The sequence below is a fragment of the Chamaea fasciata genome, unplaced genomic scaffold (assembly GCF_029207755.1).
Source record: "Chamaea fasciata isolate MVZ Bird 193981 ecotype frontalis unplaced genomic scaffold, bChaFas1.0.hap1 SCAF_4, whole genome shotgun sequence".
NCBI classification, from domain to species: Eukaryota; Metazoa; Chordata; class Aves; order Passeriformes; family Sylviidae; genus Chamaea; species Chamaea fasciata.
In genome coordinates, this window is record NW_027094089.1 from 44735392 (window position 1) to 44758750 (window position 23359).

At 41.6% G+C, this 23359-nt stretch overlaps 1 protein-coding gene across 1 annotated transcript in view; it reads left to right on the top strand.

Moving 5' to 3' along the window:
• PALM2AKAP2 (PALM2 and AKAP2 fusion) overlaps positions 1-23359 on the top strand; it is a 308648-nt gene that overhangs the window by 45726 nt on the left and 239563 nt on the right. Inside the window, exon 2 of the mRNA XM_066181417.1 lies at positions 21346-21426. Coding sequence (XP_066037514.1) covers positions 21346-21426 — 81 coding nt within the window. The remainder of the gene's footprint in view (positions 1-21345; positions 21427-23359) is intronic.

Below are 23359 nucleotides of genomic sequence, written 5' to 3' on the forward strand. Positions count from 1 at the left end.
TATAGAAAATGACAGGCAGAGTGGGCTTAAGCCCACCAGTGTTAAAGGGTAGCTTGACAATAGTTCCAGCTTGCTTTGAAGCGGGCTTAGGTGTTTCAATTCCCTGCCTGAAATCCTTCTGGTCTGTCCTCAAAATCAGATTTGGGGGTGTTACTCTAAGACTTCTGCCTGTGAATCCCTTGAAAGCAGAGCAGCAGAGTCTGCCTACTGTCTTACGCATGACAGCCTGTCTCAGGACACACAAGGCTGCAGGGAACTAATGGATTTTTTTATGATCGTTTTTACGGGCATCGGAGAAAAGGGGTATTCAGTCCATCCAGTTTGTTGTACCATCCTGATAGTAACGAAAGCATTACAGCATTTTCCCAGTGCCTTACCTTCTAGTGGAGCTGTAAACCAGCTGTGCTTCATTTGCACTCTGCAGCAGAGCCCTTCTGTCTGCTTTAACAGCTATTTACCATCTTCTCTTTCACCATTCCTGCCTTCTCCTTCTGCCCCTACACTTGGCTCTTTATAGGAACAGCAGTTGCTGAAAGACAGGTTATCTGTTTGAAATGTAGCATTTTCTCGACTTAGCATCTATTCGGATAATATTAAATCTAAGACAAGTTTCCCTGTTTGTGCTATGAAGGAAAATTAAGAATGACTCCTGTTGAGTGAGTACAAAAGGATGGCACATCGCTGCCCTGGCTCCAGTTTCATTGGAAATAATGGATTTCTCACAGCGGTTTAAGCACTTGGCAAGGCCCTGATCTGTTGATATATTGAAGCAAGTTTGCCACTTAGCCATGGCTGCCTTGCAGACACACATTTAAAATTGTTTCTATTTGTTGATTCTTGAAAAGAGGTGTTCCAGTTGTAGCATCTCCAGCATGTCTCTGGTGTTGCAGGGTAAAAATTTGAAAATCCACATTTTCCATTTTATCTCTAAATTGAGGACAAAGCTGAGTCAGACAACAAGCACCTTTCCTAAGGCAAAATACTGAAATGAAAATCTAGCACCTCATTCTTCAAATCAAAGTGAGAAGGTTTGCTGTGGGCACCTCCATCAACACCTCTGAGACCATGGGCAGCAGCAGGCTGCTTGTCTTACTTTAGTCCAGCATAATTTCATCACATTGCAATGTCATCTTTGCTTACAAAAATACTCCCCAGGATCTGATCCAAGCACTAATACAGCAGAAGCAGGTAGACCATTTCTGATGCACTGATCAAAAGAAGAAAGTTACATGCTGCTTTCGTTTATTCCCTGCTCCCCTAACTCAGTGCACAGGGAGTTGCATGTGTCCAACATCTAAGCAGAATTGACCAATTTCTTAAATAACTTTTGAAGTATAACAGTGTGACCACAAATATTTTGTGCAGCTCGAAGTTCTGCTGTGCAGCTGTGGCAAACAATGAAGTGACATATTTTGCAGTGGTTTACATCAGTTTCCTGTGACCAGTGCAATTTTGGCAGACATAGACACAGTGTTCCAGGCTGCCAAGGGGCTGCTGTTTTAACTGTTATGATTTTTAAAAGTCAATGTCTTGTTTTTGGTGAACCAAATGGTAGGCTGGCAGTGGTATTTTGGATACTAGTACCATCCAGTGGCCCACAAAGAATGCAGTTCCTCAAGGAATACTAACGCATTGCATTTTCAGCCAAAGTAGGGCCATGATGAAAATATGTGATAGAAGAAGTTAAAGCCTTGAGTTTTAGAGGTCCATATTTTATTATTATTTTGTGTACTGTGAGTACAAGCCCATTTGCAAAAAAGGGATGCAGTCTTTGGCCATGTTTAGTTCAGTTCAGGAGTCTCTGACTGACTCAGAAGTCAGCACAGCTAGCTTATATTGTAGACTGTTAGTCATTCTTCTTAGCTTTTAAAGCAGATTATCAAGGATTAATATTGCTCATGTGAAAAAGGGAAAAAAGAGCTGGTGTTACAGTAGTTCTGCAGTTGAGCAAAAGGACTTTCGTGACATCTGGATATTGGTTCATAAACATATATACATCCACATGACAGTAGGAAATGAGGCAAAGTTCACTAGACGTGTTCATGCTGCTGGGGACAAAACAAGCACACATGAAAAAATATGAGTATGATCTTATTCAGGTAAAAGGAGAAGGAAAAAGAAGTAAGTGGTAAACTTCAGGCTATACAGGAACCATTGCCCTGAGTTGTGCTACTGAGATAAATACTGAAAAGGAATTTTAGTTTGAGTAAAGGAATTACAGTGTGGGCCATTGGGAAAATTGACAGGTGCTGTGAAATCTGCCTGGTTGTGATCAGTTCTTCATTTGCGGTTCTCACATGCTGCTCTTCAAGGGCAACATGTCTTTGTCCATGGTAATTTTTCTTCAGTTGGTAAGATTTATTAGGGAAAGGGATTGCCTGAAAACTAGGAGGAGGAACAGACTGAGGAAAAATATTATTTTGAGATGTGAGCCATAAAGCAGATGTTTGTAATCCAAATGTATTTGAGAGTCTTTTTTTGTCTATACTGAACCTTTTGTTCTTGAAAGTACTTTAATGTTCCCCATCTAACCATTTGCAAAACTTGAAGGCTCTCAAATAGAAGAAAATTTACATAAAATAGACATCTACTAAGATGAGCAGGGCAACACCAGGATTTTTTTGCCTATAGAAATTTTTATTTGAGATTGCTGCTGAAAATTGCAGCTCACAGAATCACTTTCAGAAGGAATGTGAGCCACTTATGATCCATAGAATAACCAGCTCTGACCATACTTAGTTACAGGAAAGCAAACAGGCATCTTCCAGTAAAGTACATGAGGCATAAACCTGGCAGCAGGATTAAAGTCTGATATGCATGGCCTGAGAGTCTAGCCTGGTCCCTTGATTGTCTCACACCAACAGATTAAATTGTTGGTGACAAACAGAAAACATGCATTGCAGAGACCTTAGACTCATACTGGTTTGGATGTGGTTGTTCTTGTGACATTAATGTGAATAGACTGATTCACTATTTGTACCCCTGCCTAGAAGATGGTATCTTTATCAAAACATATTTCCATTTCTCAGAAGAGTGCTAAAAATAGTACAAGTGATAAACCAACAGCAGGAAGCAGATTTATGGATTCATTTACTCCAACCTATTTGATTACATTGGTTTCTAAAAATTAATAATCTGGGGAAGGACTCAGAAGAAATTATGCTCATTGTTTTTATGGATGTATTATATTTATTAACATACAATCTTATAATGCAAGGAACAGTATAGCATTTTGTAGCTTTCAAGGCAGACCAGAAAAGAAATCATTATTCCAGGAATCAGAATTTCTTTTAAGTTGCCTATGCATTCCTCTGAGGTGTTGATACCTCAGGATATTTCCCTTCAGCCATGCTTCTCTATGATGAAAAGATTTCAGCATGGTCCTCTTCTGGTCTTCTCACTGTTGTGACTTCTCAATACAAGAATAACTCGTGCAAAAAAGCATAGAATCCTCAATCTCTTATTTCTTTGCCTTCAATGTGTTGACAGCCTGGCAAGATATTATCTAGAACTAAATGACCAGTTGTGCTATGGGGATATACTCCTTCTCCAGGAGGGGGACACAGGATCCAGCTGCTGCTACCAGCTGTTATGCCAGAAAATTTTCCTGTAATTCATGCCTAAAAAACTGGAGCAAAGGTGTGATTTATAAAAAATAATTTCTTAAGATTCTTCCTTGGCTATCTGCCATTGAAGTAGAAGTTTCTGAAGAAAAGGAGTAGATTATGGGGAGCAAACCATATATTCTATGGGTGGCAAACAGATTCTGTTGTGTTCCAGCTGCCGGTTACACTTCTCCATAGTTGTTAGAGACAAAGGACTGACTTACTCTGTGCTTTGCAGGGTTATGATGAATAAGTACCTTTTCTTTATCAGTAAAGGCTGTGACAACCATGTCTAACAAGTTCTGGAGGAGGAGGTCCTGTGAGGGAGCCTTTGTGGCTGTGTAGAATTGCTTTGGTGGAAAGAACTATGCAATCAAAAGTCTTGCTTTTTTCATGCTTACCACAGTATAGAACAGAGCAGATCTGGGGCCTGGAGGCACCGGGTAGAAAAATGCTGGTTTCCTAGCATTTGGTTGAAAATCTTCCTTCTATGATGTATACCTTTAGTGTTTTCTCCCTTCCTTCCACAGAAGTGCTTCGTCAATGGTGGTTTTGAGTGCTTTTGCTCACCATAAGGGTGAGCAGGCTGATTTAAGTCACAGAATCACGAGACAAATTTTGTGTAGAGATACCTCCAGAAGGAGCTCCTTGATACTATGATGCTTTCTATGAACATCTTGCAAAAGTAGACTCAAAGCTGTTTTTCTCTTCAGACTCTTCCTTCAGTACTAGACTAAATTACAAATTGCATTTTTGCCTACACAGCACATTAATCAGGGGAGTCTGATGATTTAGGTTTTGTTTTCACTAGGAAAAGCTACATAGAAGATAGTTTGAGTTTGGACTGTCTGGAGGGTGGCAAGAGGTTGGGTGTTCTTCTTCCCACCAAACCCAGATATAGAAAATGTGGCCATCTGCAGATGAAATGCTTTATCCTCTAGTGGAATCCAGTAATTTGCCACTTCAGACATTAGAATTTTGAAAGGGCTTGTAATATTAGTGGTTGTTACCAGCATATCCCACCCCCACTCATGCTCATGGGAGTCGTAGAATCATAGTCATAGCATGGCTTGGGTTGGAAGGGACCTTAAAGGCCATCTCATCCCAACCACCATGCCAGGGGCTTTTCACCAGACCAGGTTGCTCATAGCCCCATCCAGCCTGACCATGAGCTCTCCCTGGGATGGGACATCCAGAACTTCAAGACAACCTCTCACAGTAAAGAATTTCTTCCTAACATCTAATCTAAAGCTAGTCTCTTTCGGTTTGAAGCCATTTCCCCTTGTCCTGTCTCTACATGGTCTTGTCAAATGTCCCTCTCTGTGTTTCCTGTAGGGTCCCTTCAGTCACTGTTAGGCTGCAATTAGGTCACCCTGCAGCCTTCTCTTTTCCAGGCTGAATAATCCCAATTCCTTCAGACTTTTCCAATAGGAGAGGTGCTCCATCCCTCTAAACATTTTGGTGGCCTTCTCTGGACTCAGTCTAACAGGTCCATGTCCTTCCTGTGCTGGGGCCCCAGAGCTGGATGCAGGATTCCAGATGGAGCAGAATCCCCTCTGTCCCCTGCTTGCCACTCTGCTTTGGATGCAGCCCAGGACATGTTTGGCTTTCTCGGCTGTGAGTGCTCATGGCTGGGTCATGTCCAGCCTCTCATCCCCCAGCAGTCCCCAGTCCTTCTCACAGGGCTGCTCTCCAGTGTCCTGACCCAGATGCAGCACCTTGAACATGGTCTTGTTTATCGTGAGATTCCCATGGGCCCACTTCTTGAGCTTATCCAGGTCCCTCTGGATGGCATCCTGACCTTCAGGTCTTGTAAGCTGTTGTAGGCTATCTGCTAGCAAAAAGGGGGCACAGGTTTCCCTCTTCCCATCCCTGCTTGGCAACAGGCAGTTTTGTACATTTGATTTTCAGGGGACTGTGGAGAGCACAAGTAGTGGCTTATACTGATCAGTAGCATCTCCCCCTCAGGCTACATCTTTGACTTTGCAGAGCAACCTTCTTGCCAATAAATTCACTGTGATCATTCTACAGGCTGGAGCACTTCTGTCAATTCATCCTTGCTTGACTGAAGGGATACTTAGGAAGCACCCAGTATTTCAGAAACAGGAGCTTTAATAGTGTTACTACTAGCTGGCTTGCTGTGATCTGATTGTAATGGCACTGCATGCTATGTCAAGCAAAACTCAGCTTGCTGTAAGACCTTAGTGTTGTGCCCTCCTTTATTTGTGGTATGCATCTTGTCTTGCAGCTTGTCATCTTTAACATTTTAGTTGTTCTGATGGGGAAAATCTGTTATTTTTAGGGGCTGTGCAGAGCAGTGATTTTGCAGGCAAGCTGACCGTTGTCAAAAGTGGATTGCAGATGATTTCAGTGGTACAGGAGACAGATGCTTGCCAGATCAGTGATGTAGTCTGTACGTCACTTACTACTGTACATGCACTTAGTGCATCATTTATTCTGATGCTCTGCAAGAGCACACACTGTAGATATGCACGTAGTGACGTCATTCTGTTCAAATTAAACGTAATGGGTGAAGCCATTTGAAAATCCCAGTGATAATCTCCAAGTTTTCTTTAGCAGTTATACTGAGAGCTTGATATTGTGTCAAACTCATGTCCTTCAACAGAAAAAAAAAAAAAAAAAAGAAAAAAAAAAAAAGAAAAAGAAAAAAAAAAAAAAGCTTGAATCATTTATATAAGTTATAAATCCTGAGTAGCCCATTGTGGAAAATAATTTGTCCCTTCTTTTATGAGCCACTGCCTCAAGAAACTTTATGCCTGACAGTTAGAAAGCATTCTGAATTAGTGTGTTCATCTATAGCAATGTTGAATACAGTTAGGGCTTAATGACAAACACTATATGCTCTTCCTTGAGTTTCCTCTGTGTTTGTACTCACGTAGTGAAATGTGAGAGAAGGAAAAGTTGAAGTAAGTTCCATTTGTTCCTTCCTGGAGGAACATGACACTACATCTGTGCAAGATACCTGTCAGAGGATCTGAGACACAAAAATTCACAAAATGCAAGGTTTTGATATGTCCAGCCTCAGGATCTGGGAATCCATATAGTTTGCACAGAATTCCTGCACACAGTGCTTACATCTGACTGTGAGACTGTTCCTGTTATAACAATCTCAGGCAGGAGTTAGTACCTCTTTCTATTAGATTTTGTGCAATTACAGAACAGAGGATCAGCATTTGCCACAAAGAGCTTGCAGTCTAAATAAAGTTTCCTGTTTCTGGTGGCAGACCAGTCAGAATACAGTGGGCTGTGTTGTCTCTGCCATGGAGTGAGAGATTAAGGAAGACCACCAAACAAGCAGCAGTGATCATCAGGAGTGGTCAATGATGGAGATGCTTCTTTTATTAAATGATCTTACTAAAAATGAATATTTTAATGCTGTATGTGATTTCTTGAGCTGAATCCTGGTTTGCCAAACTGTGGGCAAAAACTAAACTATCTTTCTGACCAGACTTTACTGAGGCTAAGTCCCTGTTTCATTTGAACCATTTGATCCCTTCCTGTGGTCCCACTTGCAGCCAAATATGGTGCTCACTTGAGCTGTGGGAAATGGATCTTGTATGGAGCTCAGCAGCTACTGTCTTTGCAGGATGACTGGTCCACTAACTTTCAGGCCATGAAAAACTTCCCATTAATTCCTTCATTGGGAGGGGTAACTGATTACGTATCACATAAGTGCTAATGTACAGAGGAAAGGGATTTTTCAACCCCTCTTCTGTACTAGAAAATAAATTCCCAGCACTCCTCCTAGACTCTCCTGCCATCCCTGGAAAGGTCTTGGGTATGTGATTCTTACTGGATCTTGGGTGTTGGCTTTACGTGCTCTTCTGCAGGTCCCTGCAAAGACTAGCAATTCAGTTGTGTGTGGCATCATATCCAAGCCTGTAATTGTATTCCATTTGGGCTCTGCAGTGGTCCAGTTTTTCAGGCAGCAGTGCAACCATCAAGCTGAAAAGAGATTTGTGTGGAAGATGTAAGTAGTTGAATGGAGGGCCAGCACTTTTCTTTAAAAAGTGAAGAAAGGCTTTCAAAGCTAATTTTAGCTTGGTTTGAAACAAATAAAAATAAGAGGTTTAGGTTTCACCTTCCTCTGAAAAATTCCTTTACAAGCTAGATGGGGAGCAGTTGTCCCTTTACCTCTCTCCTTTTTCCTTTACTTTTAGGTTAAAAAAAAAAAAAAAAAAAAAAAAAAAAAAAAAAAAAAAAAAAAAAAGAAGACACTATAATCACTGTATCAATGCAATTACAGTATCTCTGACCACCTTTGCCAGTAACATGTCCAGAAGTTAAATCTCTCTGCTCATAAGCTGGCAGAGTTAATTCTGATAAGCCAAAGGCAGCATCAGCTCAGAAACCATGGAGCGGTCTGGTCAGCAAGGGCAAAACCCATTAATCATAATTTATAGAACAAGACAGCTTTTTACTTCGAGATTTATTGCCATGGAGAGAGTGTAGAGAATGGTTGTTGATACAGTGTAGCGCAAGCATGGAGCAAATACTGTGTTGAATTCTCACAAAGTAACCTTACACTGTGTCATGAGAGGCCAGTGCTTCAATTTAAGTGGTCCATTGTAACACTTTTGGACAATGTACTTGAGTATCTTTTGTCTTTTGACCATGTTTCTTAAGGTCTTTCCATATGAAAGGTCAGAGATCTCACTTGTGGATGTTTTCCAGGCAGAAGAGAGTCTACAGGCCAAGGTGGTGGTATACACTCCTTGGAATCTGCTGCGCTGCTGCAAGCTGTCATGGCTTCTATCATGGTTTCAACCGTGCAGCCAGCTTAGAAATTGAGACTTTTGCTTTTTCTACAAGCTACTGTGGGAAATCAGAGTTTAAAAACCATTTAAAATATTCCAACCTGCTGTATTTTTCACTTCAATCCAGTTGCTTCATGAAGAGAAACACGAATTTCATGCAGACCTGAATTAAATAAGATCCTTCAACAGGGACACCTACAGGGATGCACACAGCAACATGTTGAAGACTGGCAGCAGATGATGACTATTCACTGACTTTATGTTGTCTGAGTCCCTGGAGGTGTCTAAACTACCATCTTAAAAAGGTAAAGCTTTAAGGAAGAATGCCAAGCCTTCTGAGGCAGCCTCAGAGAAGGACCTGACCTTCCTTAAGGAAGAAGGATCTGACTTTCCTTAGGGATGTTCATGTGTGCAAAATTATGTGTTCTGCTATATTCAGATGGAGTAATGGTAGAAGGAAGAAAGAGTATGAGTTTTGAGAAGGGATGTGTCTACAGTTGCAACCTCTCCCTCCTCTATCTTCATAGAAGGAATTGCTGAAGAGATGCATTTTCAAGTCAACAGAAGAGCAAAACTGACAGAAGTGCTCCATGGAAGAATGAGAAAGAATGGTTTCAAAATCCAGTGTTATAGAATAGTAAGGCCTCCTTTGTGCAGAGGTCTGCAGAACACCCAGACAAAGACAGAGGAGTTGCACAGGAGCAGTTAAACAGGACCTGCACGACATCTTGTTGGCATTCAATAGAAGTGGCTGGAGGAGACGGGCAGGAAGAGGCAGGAATCAACCCACATCCCTGATGCTACTTGTGTTACCTGCATGGTTTGGTTTTGGATTTTTTTGGTACACTCATTGCTGCTTAATAAGCTGTTCAAATGGTTTACAGTTTTATAAACCTGGCAGGTGTGTGTGTCAGGTAAGTGTGAAAATCCTCTAAACTGTACAGGCTTTGCTGTTTCATATCTCCACAAACTCTGAGCACCTGGGCAGACAAACCTGCACAAACCACACAGCAGGATATATGGGTCACTGAGATGACCTTGGAGCTGTGAATTCCCAGATACACTTCACAGCAGGGATGCAAATCACAGAAAAATGCCGGCAGTTTTCTCAAGGGGACAAACCTTTGATGGCACAGCAAAAATTTGCCATCTCTACATGGATTTGGGTTCTGGAGCTAAGCATTAAGGCAGTGAGATCCAGGCAGTGTTTTTCTGTTGCTCTGCCCATGGTCTCCCCCATCAGTGCAGCAGACTGACACTGTAGACTCCTTTGCATCCTGCCTGTGGCCTGCAGCCATGAACATGCTATCTTGAGGATCTGCAACTAATCTGTTCCTGGAGAGCAATCATGAACATGTCACACGTTTCATGTGCTTACCAGTTCCTCCTTACTTCATGTGACCAGATGATGATGAAAAATTGCATTGAGGGTCTCTTTGTATTGCCAGGTTCAGGGTGGTCTTTGCCATTGATGGTGAACGGAGAAGGCCAGCAGATGAATTTGTTAGGCAATAAGTAGTGTAATGTCTCAGCTGTTTCTATTCACACAGAAAGCATTGGGATGCCTGACCTAAAGGAATGACATAGCAGTAATTCCTCCTGCATACTGCTAAGGTTCAGTGTTGAGGCATGTGATCTTACACCTGTCAGATTAAATACGCTTTCCAGAAGTAAGCTGGCTGGAGATGAAGCCAGTTCTTTTATGTGTTACAAAGGCAAGATGCCAAGGCCAAGGCTGGGTAGGATTTTTAGCATACCTGGATCACAGCATGCTTTTTACCAAACACATGGATCTACTCTCCCAGTCATGATCAAGTTCTTCATTTATGGTCAATGGTCTCTCTGTGTTCTCTGATGGAGTAATGTGACTCCCCTGATTAACTGGAGAGGAGTCAGAAATGGCCTGTCCAGCATCTCGATCATTCTCTGTGACTCAGCAGGGATTTACTCCCTAACTGAAGAGGGGCACTCCTGCCCTCTCCGACCTGTGTGGGTCTTCACAAGGTGCAAATGTAGAAGATCTCCAGAGCTGGTCAAAAAGCAAGAGGAAACCCAACCCTCTACAGCTGCTTCAGGAAGAAAGGAAAATTTAGCCAGAATAGTGGTTTGTGAACTGGTGTATTGTCTCATTAGCATTACCAGTTTGGAAGGGTACTGGCAGATAAAAGGTGGCAAGTCTCAGACTTTGAACTGCATCACACTGTGCTCATAAGGAAGGTTCTCCCTCTTTCCTTTCTCTATAAAACCAGGCATGAAAGTAGTATTACATTCTTCCCGGATGTAGAAGTTAGGGCGCAAAGTAGTTAGGACACCAGCAACTGCCACATACTTTAGCAGATCCCTCGGCATCAGAAAATATAAGTATCCTTAACTGATGACCTAGGTTGGACAAAAGCTTAAAGAAAGGGGTTTGGGGTAATAATTTTATCTTGCAAATGAGAAGTGCTTTTCAGTAGCAGAGGATCCCTGCACAGTACAACTGCCAAGCGTAGCCCTGTGACTTGAGAAGATCGAGTGGGATGCCACGTAGGACAGTGCCAAAAGCCTTGGGGCCAGCAGGCAAGCTGCCACACGCAAAGACAAAGGGAGGAAGCCTCAGTAAGAACATTTTGATGTGAGGCACTGAGACTCTGAAACAATTTGCTAATCCAGCCAGAATGTAAGGATTAAAACACAAAGCTCAGCTCTATGTATTAATTCCTTCATTTGGGTCTTTTCTACCAGTGCTTTGAAAATAACAAGCAAAAAGCTGGATATGATTCAGGCATCAGAATTAGCACTGGTTGTCCCTGTGGATCCTAGCCATTGCTCTGTGCTGACCAGCCAGACCAGTTTGTTCCCTTTCCACTGCAGAAAATCCAATATCCTCTTCCCACTTCATATGCTACATCTTGGGGAAGTTTTAAGCTTCTTGAGGTGAACTTGTCTGTCATATGCACAATTAAAATGTATAAAGAGGGAAAACAAATTCTCTGAAATCCCAGTCTTGGTAATTCTAAGTTCTCACCAAGTGAAAAATAATTCATGGAGATCCTCACCAGGCATTTGCTTAGAGGGAAGCCAACATAAGCAATCATAGCTTCAGCTTGGATGCCTTACAATCTTTGTGGTTTATTTTATATTAGTAGATAAACCTTGTATAGATGTTTCTCCGCGCATTCAGTTGTGATCAGACGTGTTTCCACCTTTACAGTGAGGCTTTCCAACAGCCTCATTGGCAGTATAAAGAGGTATTTAAGGAGTGCATGGGGCATGAGTGTAAACAAGAGACTTTTATTTGATGCTGTGGAAATGTGCTTAAATTATGCCCACAGACCAAATCCTGGCTTTCTTCTTTCCAGCAGCAGACAGTGAAAGGGTAGACAGCGTGATTGAACAGCATGGATTTAAACCAAAGCCAGGTAGGAACATGAGAGTAGGGAAAGTTAATGAACTGATTTTCTACAAATAGTCTACTCAGGCGAAAGAAACTCCTTATTCTATACTTTGTGAATGATAAAGTCTGCTTAACATTCCTTATCCAAAATATATTTTTAAGAAAAATACCAAGAAAAAATTATTTGATTATGAAGTAGCTTCTTTGAGAATTTTGCTGGTTGTCTAGAGAAAATATAAGTTTCAGAATTTCTTCTATGTGACATAATCTAGAAAATTCACCTTATTTTTAGGAAGAAAGGTAATTTGCTACATGAAGACAGAATTTTTCATCTAACTCAGGCTGCAGTAGAAGAAGGTCAGTACCAGCAAGTTATACATATCATCTTGGAGGTTAGCTGTAGCAGGCACCAGGTAATGAAATGTAGTTGCTTGTCTTTTATAACTGCTATTAAGGATTATCCAGAATAATGGATAAATCATTTTGTGATTTATACTAACAGGTTCTGTACAAGTTTTTTGAGCACTTTCCAGAAGAAACTGGTTGCAGAGAAGGTTGCTTCTGTCCTCAGGTGACCCTGAGCTCTCTTTCAGGGTTAGTGTAAAAACTTCGAAGTTCTGGAAGACATGCTGATGTGGAATTAATAGAGGGTGGGACTCTGATATTTATATGGTAACTGTTTGCTTCATTGTCACATCTCACAGAAAAGATCCTCAGACCCCAATGACCCTGGTCACCTCTCAGCAGCCATTAAAGAGCCTGACACCCATGATCAAATTGTAACTGCGTAGGAAAGTAAGACCCTTTTTCTGTCAGCAACTGTAGGGAAGCAGCATCTGTGGGTGTCAGCCCATGTTCACTTCAGAAATGGGAGGAAAGAGGGAAGTTGACTAAAACTTTTCATACTTCAAGGGCTTATTATGGTGGTGGCCCAGTCAAAAATGCCCTTGGATTCTGATAGACCTGAAACTGCTTCCGCTGACCCAGTAGCATTCAGTGAGAAGAAGATTTGCATATAAAATCTGGGTGGCATGAAAATGGGTATTTCTGCTCTATCCAAGTAGGGATTTCCCCATGGGATACCAGAGGAACCATGTTTTCTCCTTAAATAATTTTACTTCACCCTCTCAGTGAGACTTTTTTCCATTACGTCCCATTTCAAAATTGCTAATGAGGGAATTTTTAGAAAGGAAATTCCTTCCCGTTTTCATCAGTTCTCGGTAAGGCTGTTGTTCTGGGAGCAGTGCCGTCCTTTTATTTGTTGTTTGAAATGCATGGTGATTTTAATTAAGCAGTCATTGTCTGTGCTTATCGTGGTGGTTGCCTTCAGTGACCAGAGAGCTATAATTACAAGCACACAGGGCAGCTGAAATTTTTGCTTTAGATATTGTGGGAGTTGCTGTCTTCACCAAAGATGATCTCTTCTCCTCCTGAACTGTTCTGACTTGGATAATCTCAGCTATGACAGTAACAGTGGGTTTGTGGCAGTCAGGAAATGTTCGTAATTCAGAAGCCCTGTGCTGCAGTCAGTCTCACAGGGCTTCATGTGAACTAACTTCTCATCTGATATCCCAAACAGACCTGTTGATTATTTCAGGTCTCCTGCTCCAAAGCTGTGTGGAGGGCAATGCACATGTGAAAGCTGAGCTATTCTATTTGCTTTAGCAAGTCAACACAGGAGAATCCCATGCTTTGACATAGTGCAAGAATAGCCTACCTCTTAGATGAAATGGACTGAGTGAATTTTGCAAGTACTGTTATTTCTGCATGCAGGTGACAAAAATCATCAATAAGAGGGCTACAGACCAAACCATTTGTTCCTTTACTGGGAGAGCATTAAGGTTGGTCACCATTGCCTTGTACATAAGTAAGAAACTTCTCTGACCCTAACTGATGCCTTAAGTTTCAGCTTTCATGTTTTTCGGATCCTTTGCTGCCTAGGGGTGTAGTTCTGAGCCTCATTTTAAGTGCTAGTAAACTCTTCACAGAGTAAATAGAAAAAACCAATCCTTTTCCTGCTGAAGACCAAGGAGAACAAATACAACTTTCAGGCCCAAAAGCATAAGCAACGGTAGACTGAAGAGAGAAACAAGATGAGACCTCACAACCTGAGGCTGTGGTTGAAAAATTTGGCCCCAATATGCAAATAGATCAAAACTTATAAAAGTATGAGACCTCATGACCGGTGGTCCTTTTTTTTGTGACCACTTTTAGTCCACTTTAGATGTAGCCCTGGTGAGGCTCTTATCCTGCCCAAGGTGTATGCAAAGGCCTTTCAGTAAATGTCTACTTTATTCTCTAGCTCTGTCCAGTCTCTGTTTCAGGTCAGCCTTCCCAAGGCATCGTAACTACTAGGGAAAAGATATCCAAAGTTGCAGTGAAAGCCAGAGTATTTTCTGCCTGACGTTATTTCTTCACCTTGAGAATCACCTCATTGCAAGTAATTCTGCCTTACCTTCAGCAGGAGCCTGTTCAACACATGAAAAACAAAGCATTTCTATAACTTCCAGGCTCTTGTAGTTACTCTCTCACCCAGCTCTGACTCCGCGAATTAGGTTTATTCTGTTTCCAAAACAAACATGCCAAGTCATTTCTTGCATGCTGTGGCAAGCTGTCTGGGTAATGGGAATCAATCCTTGGACAGTAATCTCCATTTTATACTAGTTTCATAAGAGAAGACGTGGAGGGCATACCTGACCTTGAATTGTTCACCTTGTTTCCAATGTCAGCTTTGCTTCCTGCTGCATATACAACACAGGAATGAACAGACATGAGGAAGGGAGCTAAACCTAGCCCTTACCTTTTGGGTAGGTTTCACTTGCTCTCCTCAAGAATTTCTCTGCTGCACCTGTACAATTGGAAGCTCCAATTGTTTGTTCCTCAATAACCCATCTGTTTCTTGCTTGGAGTTATGAAAATGGGAATAGCTTTATCATGAAGTATATGGGTATATGGAAGATAATGGAAATCATTGCAGCAGCAGGCTGTACTCTTGCTATCCCTGCATCCCATCTAGAACTTTCCAACATACAATTTCCTTCAATTGGGTACGGAGGAGGTCCAGTTAGGTGGGCTACCAAGGTCTTGGGCACCTAGGACACTTGAAATAATGATTCTGTGTTTTTGGAAATGAGCCTTCTGCACAGGAGATCTGTGAGTGAGGAAGGGTGTCAGTCTCTTAGATGCTACATAGAAGCAGAGAGTGCAGTTCCCTTAAGTTCAGAAACTGTATTCCAATATTCATGTGCAGGGAAGTTGTCCCTGGCTCTTGTTTCAAGTGAAACAAAGCTTAGTGAAGTGGCCATGGGATTTCAGGGAACTGGGGCAGAGAGGGTCTTGCAGGAAAATGCCCCAGGGTCTAAAGCCAGTAGCTTACATTTATGTATTGCTGATGGTGGAATAGCAGAGAAAATATGGATCTCAAGACAAGCATGGGCTTTATTCTGCTTGGAGCACGGTAGGAGTGGAGCTGCAGGAAGGGTCATTCCATAATCAGAAACAACATATATTTCTCCTAGTGCTCAAGACAGGAGACCAGACAAGCCCCCAGTTTGCAGTTACAGAGTTTGCATGGCTACCCGTAACAACAGGATTTTCACCAAGCATAGTCATGCAGGACAATTGGCAGCAAGTAATGAAAGTGGGCATTGATGAACCAAAAGGAGCAGGCATCTTGCCACCATCCTTCGAGGTGTGTAACACTGTCTCTTCTTCAGTTCTGCATCCTGCCTCTTCTTGTGCTGTGATTTGTGCTGCGTGCTGCTTACAACAACAGGTAACATTCAGAACTGGAGTCTGCAAAGTGCTGCCAATACTGAGCTGTACCATTGCAACTGGTAGGGATAGTTGGTCTCAAGAGAGTTTCCCGCTTTCAGACACAACAGGAAAATAAAGAGGCGACCTGACATGAATGAAGAAGGGGTGGGGGGGGAGGCAGTGAGAGAGGAAGGGAGAGGGAAGAGAGGAGAAAAAGGACAAAAAGGGAGAAAAGTAGCCTCCTGTCTCTCTTAATATTTTCTTTCCTGTAAACCATTGCTGCCTAACAGCAAAGAGGAAACAAATAGTACAGATTTGATTTCATTTATGAGAGACATGTAGTCACCACAATAAAAAAGGGTCATTTAAGCCACCACCCTGGTGAAAGTTTCAGTTTCCCTGAGGAGTGGTTTCTTGGGATTCTGAGAACTGCAGGTTGACGTTTTTTACAGAACCCAGAGTAATCCCCTGAAATTCTGGGTGTCTCCAAACTGGCAACAGAAAAATGAGAAATCAGGAGCTCTTTTGCTTGGTTTTTTTTTTTTCCCTCACTTCCTGCCCTAAAAATATGTGTGTTTTAAAGACAGGGAGAATAATATCTGCCAAGTGGGCAGAGTAGAGAAAGTAATCACTTGCTGAAGAAATTAATGCAATTCTTTGACAACAATTTTTTTGTAACTGTTTGCCTTGCTTTGAAGCAGACTATGCTTTTCCTCTACTTGTGCCATTTTTGGGTGCATTTATTTTGCATTATCACAACAGGCAAACATTGTCACAACATTTGTATTGTCACAACCTTTGTGTCAAGCTGGACACTTGCTTGGCATGCAGGTTGATTTTAATGGGAAACCTCTGAAACTACTGATGGTTGCTTCTCCAGTGATGTGCAACCCTTCTCCTCAAGGTTCACATGACTCCTGTTGGATATTTTGTTGTGTTGGGGATGAGTTTTTGAGCTGGGTTTTCTTTTATCCCAGCATATTCTTTTGGATACTTGTACCGTAAGCCTTAGCCTGACATCAATTTTAGGCATGTATTTTCACTGTGAGGTCAACCAAATAGTGCTTAGCTTCTGTGCCGCTTCATGGTGTGCTTTCTCCACAGCTCTGAGCTGGCTTTAAAGCAAAGATATCAGATGCTTTTGCCAGTGCAAGTAGATCAAAAGGCTTTACCAGCTCTTTACTGCCCCAAGGATTGGTAGAGGTGCGTGTTTCTCCACAGACAGTTATGGGTGGTAGGCTGAGTAATCACTGTATCACTTCCCACACTCTGCAGCCAGACTTCTAAACAAGAACAAAAATGATTTTGTAATGGAAAAATGAAGTGTTCTGTGACTGCAGTATCATAGGGATGACTTTTGGTATAACTTCTTTTCTTTGAGATCTTGTACTTGCTTAGGGTTTGAATATTTTGTAATTGGTAGCAGTGGTTTGTGGTTGTTGGAGTTTTGACTGCAAGAGTGTGACAAATGTGATACTAAACTGTAGGTTATTTTGATCAACGTAACACACTATTCAGACAAAAAAGTCAGTAGTTGTTAAGATAAACAATGAAAGAAAGACAAAAGCATACAGAAACTTAGCAGAAGACCTTAAAATTATATGTGGTTCATGGGCTTCCTGAACCAGATGTATTTCAGTTTCTGTAGCAATCATCCTCAGAGTATTCCTCCTCTTTGACTGTTTGCAGGTTCCCCTGGGACATCCATCACATTCTAGAACTCACAGCATCCTCAGGCATGGATTTCCACAGCAGACCATTGCATTTCCTTCAAACCTGCCCCATCCAGTTTCACTTGATGGCCCTTTTTTTCCTTAGTGTGGAAGACAGAGTGAGCAGCAGATGTCCATTGGCTATTTCTATGATTTTACAGATCTCTATTTGATCCTCCCAGTGACTCTTGTTCTTCCACATGAAAGGGTTCTTACTGAGTATCTGATACATTTGGTTTTTAGCAATAGGAAGATGGTACTGGCCAACTTTAGTGCTAAGAATTTCATCCTTTCCAAAATCTAGTTTCTTGGAAATAAATTTATGGCTTACATGTTGCACTTCCACATATGAATGCCTGAATACAAATCTTGTTTTTCCACAGCATGAGTCACCTTACTGTTTAACCTACGTTCTTTTCCCATCCTGTAGATCTGAGTGGAAAAAAATAAGTATTTTAACTTTTCCATTATCGTTTTAATTTGGTGAAGGAAGAGATGCAAAGGTTAAATCCTGTTTTGCTCATTAATATCTCAAATATTCAGAGTGCCCTGAGACTACCTCCCAAATGGTACTCCTCCACCATTTTGGAAGGGTAACCATCTGTGATGACTATCTGTATTCTTACAAAAGCAGTATAGAAAGATACACTTCAGAAAGACACAAAATTTTTTCCTTTAAACATAACACAATCACAATAAAACTAGTTCCAGTCTTTCCCACCGCTCTTCAATCCAGTTTCTGGAGTAAACTTTTTTGTTTAAAGCAAGCACTTTATTTTCTTGGTGCCAGGACCCTTAGAAATTTGTAATTTAACAGCAGACTTAGAGAAAAGTTATCTCTAAGTAGATTAAGAAAGTAATGAGGAATAATTATTGGCTTACTCATAGAAAAGTGCCTTAAGAAATGCTGAAGTTATGCATGTGCTTCAAATCCCATATTTTCAGTAAAGTACTGAATCAGAAGACTGTTTAAGTGGAGGATGGCATGATTTCTAAAATCCTTGACATGGTGGTTGTGGTAGGATTTTTGTCATCCAGACCAGTCTTCTACTTTTCCAGAACCTGCTTACATAAACCAGGTAACCTCAGACTATCTGAATGCCAGTGAGATGGAAATGTGAGCAATATTCCAATTTAACTCCACAGAAATCCACTAGTTAGTAAGTAGTTCAAGTATTTTAGTGCCTGCTGTGTTGCTGCCTACAGGGAAAATACTCTAACTGCTTTCCTTTTCTCAAAAAGAAAAGGAGTTTTCATCTATCTTTTAAAAGGCTTTCTTGTCACATCCATTATACAGCACACACAACCAGCCAAAGGATGTATTGTAGTGGCTTCCATCCTTGTTTTAGTGACAAGGTTTTTATGGATGGTAGAATACATACAAATATACGTACATGTGTGTGTGTGTGTGTGCCTATACACGTGTGTATATATAGATACATTTATCAATCTAGATCACTTAACAGTGAAGATGTATGTACCTTATGCTGGCCTATGGAGTGTCAAACGTGAGGTGTTAATGCCTACATAAATGAAATCAAATATTTTCTCATCTAGCAAGCTTGACACAAAAGGGCAGAATTATCCTTATTCCAAGAATATTAGGCAATTAACTGGAACAGCTTTTAGAACTACTTTATTTTGGTCCCTGGCTGACCAACTTTTTGAGGAAAAACAAACAACCAAATCCTTGTTTTCAGACTCTGTGTATGCTGTTAGTGTCACAGAATGAAAAAAAAGGCAAGAGATGTCCCTGAATAATATTGGGGTTTTTTAACCCCTGAACCATCTAATGCCCTATTCATTTCAAAAATGTAAAGGGCTAATGCAGACTGGATGATAGGAGTGATGATCCACAGATCACAGCTCTATATCAGAAGGATTTTTAAAGATGCACACAAATTCTGTATGCATGTGCATAAATGCAAACTATCTTTGTGTGCAGAGACCAGTGAGATGTCAAGATGGGCACTGTTTGTGACATTTTAGTTCTTGAAAATGCTGATTTCCCTACGCTAAAACAACTTCAGCAGACCTGTTGGAGCAAGAGGAGGTCCAACAGGATGATTAGAGGGATGGAGCATCTCTCCTAGGAGAAAAGGCTGAAAGAATTTCACAGCCTGAAAAAGAGAAGGGATAACCAGTACCTGAAGGGACTGTACAAGAAAGATGGAGAGGGACTTTGGACAAGAGCTTGTAGAGACAGGACAAGGGGGAACGGCTTCAAACTGAAAGAAATTAGCTTTAGATCAGATACTAGGAAGAAATTCTTTACTGTGAGGGTGGTGAGGTACTAGAGCAGGTTTCTTGAAAGTTTTGGATGCTCTGGAAGTGTTCAAGGTCAGGCTGGATCGGGCCCTGAGCACCCTGGTTTTGTGAAAGGTAACCTTGCCCTTGGCAGGTTGGCTGGAATGAGATGGTCTTTAAGGTCCCTTCCAACCCAGACCATTCCATGATTCTAGAATTCTGTTCTTTGAGGATGTATTTGTTCAGCAGTAGTCTTAGATATTTCAGACAGTGGGGACTCTGTGTGTAAATCTAGATATACATGAATAATCAGTATGTAAGAGTGTGCAAAACATTACAGAACTGCTTGGCATATGCAACATTTAGCTACTTTGCCTCTTCTGGGTTCATTGCTCTGACCTTTCCAGCACCATTCTGACATCTAATTCTTCAGAAGAAGTGGTCCAGTGGTCCAGAAGTTTTCTACCTCCATGCTTTGCTTTGTTTTTAGTAGCTTGACATTAACTGATAACTTTTTTTTAAGTTTCCTGATCTTCTTTGTAAATGTAATGTTTTCCCCCCAAAATGCCTTGTTTGATGTCCAACATAAGGATGATTAATTTCTGCATAGGCAGAATCTTATCATGTACTCCTTGAGGACAAGGCATGAAGGTTTGAAATCCTTGGAAAGGAGAGAATTTCCAGATCATCAGTAGGGCACCTAAAAATAAGTAAGAAAAACTATTTTGTGGATTTAAGGAATCCCCAAATGTCTTCAAACCCAACCTTACAGCTATCGAAATATTTAAATAACAGAGGAAATGGTTTTGTAGATAAAAAAAAAATAAAAATCACTGTTCCAGTAAAAATAGAGCTTGACTGCCTTCATTTATTACTCAGTATTTCTGTCTTGGTTACAAAATCTAAATGAGAAAAGACCATCAGGAGAGGGAACCTGGTCCAGGATGGGGATGAATGGATGAGGAGAAAAGCTCCATAGAAGGTGCAGAAGGCTGTCAGTTTATTTTCTTAAAAGGAAGATGTTGCAGGGGAAAAAACAGGTCATTCTCCTCTTGAAATACCTGAGAGAGTCTGCTGCCTGCTGAGGGGAGCAGCCTGGGCACAGATGAGTGGTGATGAACAAGGCTGTAGCAACTCACCTGTGGAAAAGACTGTGCTGTCCTTGGCACCACTTGGTCACTCCAGCTTTAGGGATCTACTAATGGCCAGCTGCTAGCATGTGCTGGTGACTTGAATGTTAAACATAGCAAGCTGGAGATTCCAATCCCATTTACTTTGTATGTAAATCCTATGCAATCTAGCTGAAATATCTTGCCCCCACTGAACCCAGGGAAAACCTTACCGCCAGCCCTGCTGGGGAAAAAGGAGGTCTGCAGTCTGCTCTCTTCCTCCATGATGCCACCCGCTGCTTTTGTGATACCGTGCTGTCACACAATTGCACCACACTAGCCATGGTTTTGGCCCCAGCATTTCAAATGCAAAATCACATCTTTGTCCCTTTTAACTTTTCTCAGTTGTTATGCCTGTTTTCTCCCCTCCTCTGGGACTGTGCACTCTGTTGCTGCTCCAGCTGCCAGGAGAAAGCGAGGAGTATTTCTCCTACTGGCAAGTAACCAGCCAGTCTGGGGCTAGCATCTTCCCAGAACGCTGCTGTGTGCATACCAGCAGGCAGAGGACCAGGTGAAATGGGACTGGTGGCATCTGTACAGATGTGTTTGACTGCTTACATGCTGTTACGAATCTGCTGCCCTTAAAGCCTCTGTTTCTCTGACGAGATCTCTCTCTTCCCCCCTCTCTCCCTCTCCCTCTCTCTCTCTCTCTCTCTCTCTCTCTCTCTCTCTCTCTCTTTCTCTCAAAATTATTTTTCCAAGGAGAAAAGGAAAAGGCAGACAGAAATAGAAGGCAAGAGACAACAGCTTGAGGACCAGATACTTCAGCTGCAGCATTTCAAGGTAAGGGATTGATGCCAGAAATGATGGATTGACTAAATCTGTTCATTATTAGACATGTAGATCACACGTCTGAAAGCTGGGAAAAGCCCACTCTGACATGAAGCGTCTTTCACTGCCGGAGCCTATCTCTTGCAGTGATCGTGTCCTGCCTGCTTTTAATTCTGTGTGTTTCATGCACAGGACCCTGATGTTTAAATGGTTTAGGAGCATGGAGTCGGGAGGGTGTGTGTTCAGGCAGCACAGCAGTGCTGTTATGGTTAAATGCTGTTATTTATTATACATAATGATAAGACACCAATTGCTGTGGCTTGGGTGTGCACTGCATGGCTGCAGCCAGCACTTTCTGCTGCAGAGCTGCATTGCATTTCTCTGGTGCCTGTCATTAGGTTCTGTGTGTGTGTGTTGCAGAAGAGGAGTGTAAGTTAATATGCATCTGTGTCTGTGTGTGAAGATTTCATTGTAGGATGAAGTTATTAGGCTTGCATGGCATAATAAAATGGGCATATATGTACATGCCAGGGAAGTGTTGATGCATATGTGTGTGTCTACATGGAGAGGCACCTTGATATTTAGCAGGGTACCGAGCAATCCCAGTCACTGTTGGTCTCCATGACAGCTGCAGAAAGCATCATTTGAAAGCCATCCTTGCTGTTTCTATTGCTTATCCCTCCTGTCAGTAGCATATTTGTGCATAGAAAAGATAAGAACAAAAACATACATGTGATCTTTTTGTAACCAGTGAGCATTTCTGGGTCAGATCTTGTTATATCAGTTCAGTAGGGGAGCCTTAGGAATTTCAGTGATTAAAATATCTGAGGAAGATGATTAGAACTGGATGGTTTATCCTCACAGAAAATGAGCTGAGCTGTGTTTTTGTAATTAAGATATTTAGGTTGCATGTGGAGCAAGTGTGTGTGTGTTTGAACAGTGCACCTGCATCGGGAGATGATGTGCAGAGTGTCTCTGCCCACACATGAACTTACAGACCATGCTGCAAGTTATGCTACAGGCAGGATCTTTCTCCTGCCTCTCCAAGACCCTGCAGTCAGGTTCAGCAAGTTATTCCTCCTTTTCTGGTAAACACAATACAGTTAAGCCCAAGCAATTGATATCAGCCTACACAAATACCCAAATCAAGTTTGCTACCAGTCTGTGGGTGTCAAACATTGGTGTTCCCAGTCAAAGATGTGATTGCAATTCTGTGGGGCAGTAAGAATTGCCGTTTTGTTCAGACTTCCACTGAGTACAGGCAGAGGAGAATTTCTTGTGATAACTATAGGGTGCTGCAGCAAAGCAGTAAGGTACTGTTACAGTACCTTCATGATGCTTGTATTTTTTTCCTTTTTGCTACCAAACTGATTACTCCTTTTAGCATGTTAACTGTTTCCAAGCTAACTGCATTATCATTCTTTGTGAAATTCTTTAAGCAGAACCTTTTGGATAGACAGTTCTGTCAATTTTCTGCTTCATCTGTTTTACTTTGATATAGCTATTGCTAAAATGTATTTTATCATCATCCATACAAAAAAATAAAACCCCTCAAGGTGGTGCAGTGGGATCATGCCCCCTGCTGATATAGATGCACATTGACTTCAGCCCTGCTATGTTGATTGCCACTAGAGGAGGTTCAGTTTTGCTGCATGGATTTCTTCAGAGACACATGAAAAATAGCTGTGTCCCTTTATATTTTAATCCACAAGCTGGAGCAAGAGCAGTAATCATACAGGAAGCTAATGGGAAATCAGGGCGCAGAAATTTAATGGCAGAGACATTTAAAATGGCAGCTTTCTCAGCTAAAATCACAGCCAGACTCAAGATCTGTAATGCTGTGTGTTCGAGGATGAACATCGGTATATGATAAAACCTTCCCTACCTATCCATTTATTGTCATCACTTGTCACCAGAGGAAGAGTGTTCTGCTTTTATAGGAGTG